This window comes from Belonocnema kinseyi, chromosome 9 (assembly GCF_010883055.1).
Source record: "Belonocnema kinseyi isolate 2016_QV_RU_SX_M_011 chromosome 9, B_treatae_v1, whole genome shotgun sequence".
NCBI classification, from domain to species: Eukaryota; Metazoa; Arthropoda; class Insecta; order Hymenoptera; family Cynipidae; genus Belonocnema; species Belonocnema kinseyi.
Window position 1 is genome coordinate 80,943,148 of NC_046665.1, and position 11,747 is coordinate 80,954,894.

The window sequence follows — 11,747 nt, forward strand, 5'->3', positions numbered from 1 at the left end:
AAAAAAGAGGAAAAAAGATGAGAAGACAACCAACCGAATCCCCTTCCTTCTCTTTTTTTCTTTCTTTCGTCTTTTTACACTCTCATCAGAGAAGGTATTAGATTTGTGTAAAATTTGACCCTCCTATTTTTTGTCAAACATCCACGTTTTGATACCCCCTGAATAAAAAAAACAGGTTTTTACGCATGTGTCATCTGTCTGTGGAATTTTTACAGTCTAATTTTCTTCAAAATTCAACAGATAAATTGTTAACAGACAAATTTTCTATAAAATAGATTGTTGTATTTTCAAGTTTGCTACGGAAAATTCTATGATGCTAGCTAGCCAGCGTCAAAACATAAACTAAAATCTGCGACACCTTATTCTAATTTTCATCTTTTAGTAACAAGTGACATACAATAATTTTAAATTTCTGATTGCAAAATTAGAATTTTTTTAGCTTGGTATTTAATTCCTTATTAGGATAAAAGGGCCCCTCGCTGGAAAGGCTAGACACAGTGCTCTTGCCCAGTCAGAGACGTGAGGGAAAGTTGAGTGGAGAGGGTAAGTCGAAAGTCGAGCAGGTAGACCGCGACCAAACGAAGGCTGCCCGAAGTGCCACCTTGGATTCTGGTAATTAAAAGGAAAGAAAGGTCGGCGCATGTAGATTCGTCTTCGTACCGTCATTTGGACTTTTGCTTTGACATTAGGCCTTACACTCATGTGCGTGATACATTTTGAATAAAATTATAGATTCTAATTCGAGTTCTAATGAATTGAATACCTTTGAAATTCAAAAATACCTAAAAATTCGAAACATTATATTATCGTGAATTGTGTCGAAAACTTTGTTCATATTCGAAAAAATAAATTAAGCAAACAACAATATCAACATCTTCCTTTATTCAAGTTTTCTATGTATACTGATTCGCTTAGTAGAGATTGTATTTCATTTTAATTCTGATGGGCATAACAGTACCACTATGAAAAATCTGTTCATAAAATTTCTGCTGACTATTAATGTTTTTGACTTCTGTTTGGGCTATTCATTTCCCCGTGTGCAAATTCGCGATGGAGTCCTCCACGGTTCCATACACAAAACAAGAAATGGAAAAAATATATCAAGTTTTTTATCAATTCCTTATGCTCAGCCTCCAGTAGGAAATTTGAGGTAAGAAAAACTTTGGAAAATTCTGCGATAATTTAATCAATTATTTGAAAGATATATTTTTTTCTCACATAAAATTGTCATTTTGTTTGATTTGTTTCATGAAAGCAGATTTCTATTTATTTTCAGTTTATGAAGTGTTTTCAATATGCTTTTTACAAGCTTCCTACTTTTTAAAAAAGATATCGTATTTTTGATGGTACAGTTGATCTCTGAGCTTTATAAAGAAACATTTTATATTATAAAATATAAACTTATCCAAAAAACTTCAATTAAATAATTTAATAATGCAATGATCTAATTTCATTAAATTGAATGAAATAGGATTTTCGCATTTAAAATGGTTTCACACTAAGAGCCACATCGAGTTGAAAATTTGGGATAATATATAAGAAGTACTAAGAAATGTGGGTCTGGTCCTAAACTTTAATAATTATAAAAAAAACAACAAAAAAAATTCATTGCAACAATACACTTTTTTCATAATTATACAAATGTAGGGCCAGACCCACCATTCTTAATGCTTCTTGTTTAGTATCCCAAATTTTCAACTTGATGTGGCGTTTCGGGCGAATATAAGTTGGGAAATAAAAAAAGTGGCAGTAAGGTAGGAATCTGGTCACGTGACCCACTCATCACATGGCCTTAAGTGGTCCGGGAAAATGTTATGATCCCGGTATGTGTTAAGGGAGGGGTTAACTGGCAATATTATGTAATATTTCTAACAAATCAACCCTCTAAAAAACACATTTATCCAAAGTTATAATATAAGGTTAAACTGAGTCAAAATGTATACCCTACTTTGAAGTTGCAGCTCCTTATTAAAACCTGCTTTGACGCTATTTAAACTTATAGCCCCTGCTTTAAACATTTAACTCCTAGAGAATGAAACATTAGAGCCTACTCTAAGGCTGTAAAACTTCTCTGAAGCTACTTCGAATATTTAGAGCCTACATTTTTATAACTCAAGACACTACTTTGACGCTGTTTAATCTCCCCTTCAAGAATTACCCTACATTGAATCTTTTGAGCCTACAATGTTCGAACTTCATAAAAATAAAGTGAAAATTATTTTCTACTTAGGTTAATTGAACTCATTGGTCATTTTAATGACTTAATTTCCACTTATTTAACAAAAATATTTAATTCCAGATATAACCTAATTGTCATTAATTATTTAAATATAAATAAATACTTCCTTCCAATGCTTAATCACAGACAAATATTTTCTCTTAACTAAAAATGCTGAAAATTTGTATGAGAATGATATTTATCATGTAAAATTAATAAATATTCTGGATTAATAAGTAATTAAAAACAATTTTATCAATAATTAATTAAAGTTTATGTATTAATCAGTCAAGTAGGTGATTGAGAATCACAACAAAATACAAGAATAAAATATTTTCTATCGCTAGCAACAAATATTATGTATAAAATAAAAAATTTGAAATATATAGTAAAATACATATTTAATCATTATAATTAAATTTACAGATTGTCATAACATTTTTATTACAGTATTATGGTTAATTTATTTGCAACATGATATTATGGAGAAAATAATTTTTTTCATAGGAACAGTACCACTTTTACGATTATTTGGTCATTTTTGTTACTAAACAATAGTAATTGAGTTTTTGAAACATTTTTTTAAAGGAATATTACTATTTACGTGTCTACCACTTGATTTAGGAGAAGACAGGATTTCTTTTTGTGAGAAATTGATAACTGTTTTATTTTATTTATCATATTTATTAGAGAATAAGAACAGCCAAATGTTTGAAAAATAAATGAATACTCATCTCGAATTTTGAGACGACCAGACAATTGGGTATACCCAGTGGGCACAAAATTTGGCGACGTCTTTACGACGTCGTTACTACATCTTTACGACAGCTTTACGACATCCTATGTCCATGTCGTTAAGGTGTCTTTACGATATCGTAAAGACATCATCAGATTATGCGACCTCTTTACGATATCGTAAAGACACCTTAACGACATGGACATAGGATGTCGTAAAGTTTTCTTAAAGATATCTTTACGATGTCTTAAAGACGTCGCCAAATTGTGTGCCCACTGGGCAACCAGTACTGTTATTGTTAATAAAAACTTATTTCCTGATGAATATTAGATTTAATCTTGAACTCAATATTTGTATTTTTCAATATAATTGGATAAATTATGGTGCTGAATGACTTTTTTTTTAATCTTTGTATAATAAAGAGATAAAAAGATATTTTCATTAAAATCAGCAAGTTTGACATTGTATTAATTTAAGTAATAAATGTTTTAGATTTAAAAAGATTATGGACTTTGAATTATTCGATAAGTGCTAGTGATTTTTATCAAAGACATCCTATCGCATTCCGTTAGCTGAATCGGTTAGGGCGTTAGGCGTTTGGTAAATACTCTCAATGCATGCGGGCGATGTCGGGTTCGTTTCTTAGTACTTGCGAATTTTTCAGGGCACTATGTTTTAGCGTCGTAATCAAAAAATTCTATTAATAATATTTCTAAAAAGTAACTGCGAATATCCTTGATATTTATATCTCAGATATTATTTTATTTTTTCTGATAAATAACAAAATTTATTTTTATTCATCCATATTGGTATGGAATTATGGAGAACCTGCTTTGATGCCACAAGTCCTACAATAGAAGTTTGTGCTTTAAAAGAGGGTCTAATTTATCTTAAATACAGACCTTGATTTGACGCTAAACGTGGATAAACGGCTGATTTCAGACACTTTTAGCCTTAAAGTAGGGTCTAAATTACATTAAAATCGCTGCTTATTTAGAACCTACTTTACACCTTCCAGTCCCTACTAAGGTAGGAGTTACGGCTTCAAAGTAGGGCCTAAATTTGGACTCGGAAAAGTTCAGTCATTGCATTAATAGATTTCCATACCGTTACCACGACTAAAATATCGGTATAATTAGATTAGTGTTTTTATTTACTATTCTGTAGAAAAATATCTATAAAAACAAAGTATTTCTACAATTTTGGAAATAGAAACTTCCCCCAAAATTATTTTTAAAAATCGTCAGTTTGTCGAGCTTTGCACTATTTACTAAATACATCCTTGGTGTAAATCGAACCTGCTTTAATCGAAACTCAGGTATCTCGGGCAGCAAATAACTAAATTGTATTTATTAGAACATGGTTGCGAAAATATTTGAAAAAATCACGTAACATAACCAGCAACGGGGTGAGGGGTGGGGGCACACACCATTCGGTTACAACTTGTTACTCACTGATTTTCGGTTAATTTACCATCCTGCTACTCTAGTTTCACAAGGCTCACTGAAAATATTTCTTCTGCGCTCATCCAATTTCAGTGAACCTAGACACCGTATTTTTACAATTATTGTTTTCTGAATAAATCTCTAGAAAATAAACGCTGAATTTGTTGTTAATTAAATTCCAGATTTAGAAATCCCATTCCTTGCTTAGCGTGGACTGGTGTACGAATTGCAGATACGGATGCTAATCAATGTCCTCAACACGATGGTATAAGTGTCGTTGGGAATGAGGATTGTCTCTATTTGAACGTTTATATACCAAAACAAAATTTAGGTTCCACAAAGGTAAATATTTTTAACATTTTAAAATACTAGAAAAGAATAAAACATTTTCAATTAACTTTGTTTAATATAATATCTTACTCATTTTTTTAAATAGAAATTTGTAAAAATTTTGGATCATGTAAGAAATTATAATTGATAAATATATACTTTTGAAGCTTAATGTTTTTTAAACAGTGAAATTAATTTTAGGTTTGATTTTCACTTATTAGTTTAAAAATTGTTATTGTATAGGAAGAAAATATAAGGAAAGTTTATTGTCTTATAGAAAATATTTTTGTAGGATCTGTTACCAGTGATGGTGTGGATTCATGGTGGAGCTTTCATTTCCGGTAACAGTAGTTCTACTGGATATGGTCCAGATTATCTTTTAGACAAAGATATAATTTTCGTCTCTTTAAACTACCGATTAGGGGTTCTTGGGTTTCTTAGTACTGGAGATTTGGAAGCTCCGGGAAATTTTGGATTAAAGGATCAAGTTTTGGCACTAAAATGGGTTCAGAAAAATATTCGCGCTTTTGGTGGGAATCCAAAAAGAGTGACACTTTTTGGTCAAAGTGCAGGCGCCGTCAGCGTTGGCCTTCATTTACTTTCAGAAACTAATAATGGTAATTTTGAAAATTATAACAAAGACTTCTTTAACATACATATAAAATATTAACATACTTTTTAAATTAATATTGTAAACAGGTCTTTTTCACCAGTACATAATTCAAAGTGGAAGTGTACTGGTACCTTGGGGCTATCAGGATTGTAGCCAGTATAAATCACACGTAAAAGATCTTGCATTTATTCACTTCTGTCCAACTTCAAATTCCACATCGATCATTAATTGTCTGAGAAGTAAAAGCATTGATGAATTACTTGACTACAGATCCATAATTGTTGACAACACTAAAAGATTTGGTCAGTTGATCTGGACACCTACAAACGAGCCTGAATCGGAAGATGCATTTTTAACAGACTCTCCTGAAAATTTAATTGCAAATAATACAATGAAAGATCTACCATTCATCACTGGCAGTGTTGGAAATGAGGCTGAAATTTTGACAGAAGGTAACATATATATATATATATATATATATATATATGGAATAAAATAACTTTTCAGGGTTTCGTAAACTCGTGCAAAAACTCTTGCAGTTTTGGTGCATCATAAATGAAGCACATACACTTGTTTATATGATTCTTTTAGAACAATTGAAATTATCAGCTTGAAATAAACGTTTTCGATTGAATCACATCATAAAGTGGGGTATCCAGCGACCTTTAAAACCTTAAAAACCTGGAATTATCCTTGAATTTTTTTAACCTTGAAAACTGGAAACCTTATGGATTGAAATGCGAAGAGCAATTTAAATATTTTAGTCTATCGTGAAAGAAACATCTCGTTAGAAGAAATTTTGCTACTGAAGAGTTTTTCATTTATCGAGATAAAATTGATCTTTTTTTTCATTACATAAGAAATAAAGAGATTTCAAGGTACTTTTTGAAGACTGTACCATTATTTTTAGATTACAATGAACATACTTTAATATTATATATCTAAAGTTTAAGATAATTAGTAGTTAAAGTATAATACAGTTAAATGATACTTTTTTTGTGATATTGAATTTACAAATTAAAAAAAGTATTAGTTGAAAATAGCGATAGTAATTCAGCTTCAAAATTAATACGAGCCATATGACCATACAATGGATATTTCGATATATTTGTAGATATGATAATTTAAAAAAATATTTCGAAAGGTTTAAGAAGATAAATTGATTTCAATTTACAACTGTTCTAATGAGTTCTAATGCGTAGGCAAATAGCATACCCAACTGAATTTAGAATTAAACTTTAATGTTCGTACACGAAAGAAAAACAGATAAAGGGTATGAAATGTTGATCAGATGTTACATTCAATGAAGGTGAGGTTATGTTCAGTATTTTTAATTCAAAATAAAAACGGGGGTGTGTAATCGGAGAATGAATGATCTGTAATCTGATTTTGAAATTCTATCTAATTGAAGTAACTTAAGGCCTTGTTGCGAGTGGGTCACGTGACCAGATTCCTATCTTGCCGATACTTTTTTTTATTTTTCAAATTATTTTCACACGAAGTGCTACATCGAGTTGAAAATTTGGGATAATAAACAAGAAGCACTAAGAAAGTTGTGTCTGGTCCTAAATTTTAATAATTTTGAAAAAAGCAACAAAAAAATATTTGGCGAAAAAACTTTTTTCATTATTTTAAAAATTTGGGACGAGACCCTCCTTTCTTAGTGCTTCATATTTATTATCTCAAATTTTCAACTCGATGTCGCGTTTCGTGTGAAAATAATTTGGGAAATGAAAAAAGTGTCGGTAAGGTAGGAATCTGGCACGTGACCAACTCATCTCATGGCCTTAAGCTCAAATTTTATATTAAATTTATAAATATTGTGTCAAATGTGTTAAGTCAATAAACCTGCAACTTAAGATCATTGTTCCCTCCTTTAGACAGACAAAAATCGTTATCCAATTTTATTCGCGGATAGCTAGTTTGATTCTTTGGAAATGTTCAAAAATTGTAATATTCCATAATTGCAATATTGGTAATATATAGCCGTCAAATATAGTCATGAAATACCAATGCGTGGTGCGCATGCGCTCGGGCGCTTTTAACATCTGAATGTGTTTCAGTTTAAAATAAAAATATTTTTACGCCAAACATCGCAAAAGATAGTAAACGTTTGGCATGAATATTTGCATGTTAGGTGCTACAATCTCACCCTTTGAACATTTATATTCTACATTTAAACATTCATTTTTCTCCGTGAAACTGCGGGCAAGCAGCGCGCAATGCATTTGAGCTGTTCTGTAGAAACCGGCATAAGTTGATTTAGGTTGTTTTTAAATTTTATGAATAATTACATCGTTGTCTGTGTCCTGGTTTTTACAGAGCCAAATTTTTGTTCAAGAAATCTTATGATTTCGAACGCCAATTGGTTGATCATTTTTCTCTGATAAAATCTCAATAAAACACCCAACCATGCACGCAATTCAATTTACGTAGCATGAAACGAAATAAAGTCGATGACCTTTTTTTTAAAGCTTTTGTAAGTGTCTTGGATTATGACGCGAACCATCTGGTAATCCTAAATATATATAATTGTAATAATGTATAATCAGTTTAAAATAAAATTATTGCAATACTATCACTTTATTCTACGTTACACATCTTTTTGAACACTCTTTCAGTCCTTCTCCGCTAAACGGCTTAAGGTGCTTCCTCAGGCTTCATATTTAGCTCATGTATTTAAAAATGACTGCTTTCTTCCATAATTATGAATTTTTTTATCTCACATTTTAACCACACAATTTTAGTGGGTAAATGCAATCCCTCAAAAAGGGATTTTTCGAAACATGGTCTGGTTCTTGTTTTATTGCAATTGACTGAAAATTTCATGAATTTTATGCGCCTCGGAAGTAGCAAACGGCCACCATGAGTGTACCCATGGTGAAAGAAGTTTGGGGCCGCTCGTTTCTGAATGAAACTAGAGTGCTATTTTTTCGACGATACTTTAAACTGCGTAAAACCCCAGGATCGAACTCAGTACTTGATTGAGTGCCTGTCCTGCCTCACTCAGCCCTCCTATTCTTAGAGATAAGAGCCGTTTGAGAGAAATAAAAAATGATTAAAATATTAACATGTTTAATTTCAATATTCTGCATTAGATGCATTAGGTAACAACGAGACGATTAAAAAAAGAAAGAAGAAATTCGGTTAATCCGTTCAATTTCTGTTGCGAGTATTCGTAACTTATCATCTCTTCTCAGATTCCACGACAAAAAATATGGAAGAAAGATTCTGCATATTCTTGAATCGGAAAAATATAGAATTGCAAGTTATTGGATTTCCAAGATTACACTTGAAGGGTATGCATTTTTCAGTCTGTTCTTCAGCTATTCCTTTTCCATAATTTTCAACCGAAAACTGGAAATTCATTATTTTTCTCTGTTTTTTTCTTCAATTTTTGTTTCAAATACAGCTGCTTGCTTCACAATGACTGGGCTGTTGCTCACGATTACAAAAACAGAACAATTATCAAACAAATAGTGTAAGTTTCTATAAAAAAAGGTAAATTTTTAAACGAAAATAATATAGTTCAATTTTTTGTAAAAAATATTAACTTTCATAAAAAACACGGATGTGCAACAAAATATACCAGAAAATTATATCATTTTAAGAAAAAAGTTAATTTTCTACCAAGTAGTTATATTTTCCAATGAATAGTTTTACTTTTAACTAAATAGTCGAATTTCCTACTAAAATTGTTAAATTATCAACCAAAAGTAATTATAAAAACAACTGAATGTAAGTTAATTATCAATTTGTTTAAAAAATCTTCTTGGTCTGGTAGATATCTTAATTTTAATTACCATCATTTATATTGCCAAAAGGTCGGCTTAATAAAAGGTTTAATCGATAGATGCATAAAATTGAGTGGTATTAGATTCAAGAAAGAAAATTTGGATCAAAGTAAAATCACTTTATTTGAAAATAATTATCCGCTTCCTTTGATAAATTTTATTATTCGAGGACAAATTCATGAAATCTACAATAGTTCCAGTAAGAAAAATAACTGGGTTGACACGTACAAAAAATCGGATTTAAAAGTTACGTTACCGTATGTTCAAAGACTCTCTGAAAGGTTGCAAAGATCGTTAAAAAAATTCAAAATAAATGTTTATTTTAGTAATCAAACCTCTCTTAAAAATGTTTGAATTAATGAAAAATATATAAATAGTACCGAAAATTGGTCTGGAAATGTATATCTCATTAAATATAATTGGTGTGAAAAAGTTTATATTGGTGAAACAGAAGATTAAAAACTAGAGTTTCGGAACATAAAAGAGATTATAGAGCTGTAAATTTCAATACAGGTCATTCACAACTTTTTTGTAATATAAACCATTATTTTGATTTTCATTTAACAATATTAAAATTCTTGCTCGAGAAAAAAATACATACAAAATACGCTCAATAGTATTCATTTTTATAAACAAATATCACAAGATTTCTATTAACTTACAGGCAGAAATCATAAAGTTCATCAAAATATATATCAAATTATTAGAAAATAAACAAAACCAATTTAAAATTCCAGTTACTTTAGCGCGCTTTCATCATTCGCGGTTCCTTTAAATGACGCCTTCATTCTGTATTAATGAATACGGTTGTTTCGCGACTTGAGATAAAATAATTGTGTAATACATAATTTTAATCTGAATCGAAGTTGCGTTATAATTTTTTTTTCTTTTGTGTGATTCAATAGAAAAAAATTATTAAAAATTGAAGGCGGTAAAACACTTATTCAAATTGGTATCACGTGGGTGTAACGTGAGTCAGATGTTCTCATAATTATCTATCAATGTGGCGATGCGAAACTCATGATAAGGAGGTTAGGCCGCGTTATGCTGTAAATTCTGACTATTTTTATTTGATATCTTTATTTGTTAAGGATTATACGACAAACAAGTTATCCTGTTACAATGATAAAATATATATTTTCGGTAGATTTCTTCTATTGGTTTATACGAAACCCTCCTTTGGCATTTTTTTAAACAAGATTTTGCGAATTCTATTTTCGATGTGCACATAACCAAAACAAAAAATCGACACAGAAGAAATTTGAGAATCACTGACACGTGAGCTGTGATTGGTAGAAAATCCGACTCCTTTGACGTCAAAGGGACCCTCTAATCAATGTCGTAAAAGAAAATTCATTTTTTAATATTAAATTAAAAATAGTAAGCAATATGTAACAAATATTTTATGGGCATTTTTATAATTAGAATGTTATGTACAATAAGATCCATTTATTGAAAAAATGGGTTTATGCCAGGAAGGTCATGTACGGATCAAATATTTAGCTTAAGACAAATAACAGAAAAAAGTTTGAGAGTAGGAAAAAAAGTTTTCTGTGCATTTGTTGACCTAGAAAAAGCTTTTGACAAGGTAGATAGAAGTAAACTTTAGGGAAGTCCTGAAAGAGTAAGGAGTCAATGGATGGATCCTACAAACTATAAAAACAATATATACAGGTAGCAAAGCGAGTGTAAGAGTGAATGGGAAACTGAGTGACTGTTTCGATATTATTCAAGGAGTCAGACAAGGATGCGTTATGTCTTCATGGTTATTTATATTATTTATGGACAAGTGTTTAAGAATGGCTCTCTTCGACAAAGAGGGTGTGGATCTCGAAACAGTAAGGGTACGTGGGTTAGCGTTCGCAGATGATATGGTTGTTATGGCAGAGAAAATATGCGGGAAAACCCCGATGGACAAAGTAAGTAACGAGATCATTCTAAAAGAATGTGGTGCAGAAGAGACGCTAGTAGACACATGGGAAAGAAATCGGTTAAGATGGTTCGGACATGTTGAGAGAATGCAAAATGAACGACTAACGAAACAAGTGTATCAAGGTAAAGTAAATGGCAGCGTGCCCAGAGGTAGACCGCGGAAAGAATGGTTAGAATGTGTGAATGAGACCATAGTTAGAAGAGACATAAGAAGTCACAGAAACATGAGAGCCTGCATGAAAAAATGCATTGACATAAAAGAAGCTAGAGAAGTATGCCAGGACAGGAAAGTATGGCGGCAAATAGTTAGTAGAAATAGTGTCAGTAGAGTGAATGACGCCTGAAATAAAAGACCATGGCCACTAATGGACCCAAGTGGGGAACCTTACATAACGACTTCTTGAGGTTCTTCGCTTGGGGTGATTGCTAGAGAGATTGATCAGCAACCTGGGTCGGAGCAGTGTTGCGGAACGAACGTGTTATTTACTTAAATAACACGAGAATTCTGGATCCATCTGAAAATTCTCTATCCCTTCCACACACTACTCCATTCACCTACCGTGTGAGTTACGCCTACCCCGAAAGGGAAATGGCTTAATGGTGTAAGAATAATAATATCTAACTTTGGAAACAACCCTATTTACCACCGTAATGTATGTCTCTTGTCTACTTTGCTATA

At 31.4% G+C, this 11,747-nt stretch overlaps 1 protein-coding gene across 1 annotated transcript in view; it reads left to right on the forward strand.

Moving 5' to 3' along the window:
- The first annotated feature begins 682 nt into the window (after positions 1-682).
- LOC117180609 (esterase FE4-like) overlaps positions 683-11,747 on the forward strand; it is a 13,230-nt gene continuing 2,165 nt past the window's right edge. The window contains exons 1-4 of the mRNA XM_033373101.1: positions 683-1,150; positions 4,582-4,741; positions 5,022-5,346; positions 5,429-5,794. Coding sequence (XP_033228992.1) covers positions 963-1,150; positions 4,582-4,741; positions 5,022-5,346; positions 5,429-5,794 — 1,039 coding nt within the window. The 5' untranslated portion in view covers positions 683-962. The remainder of the gene's footprint in view (positions 1,151-4,581; positions 4,742-5,021; positions 5,347-5,428; positions 5,795-11,747) is intronic.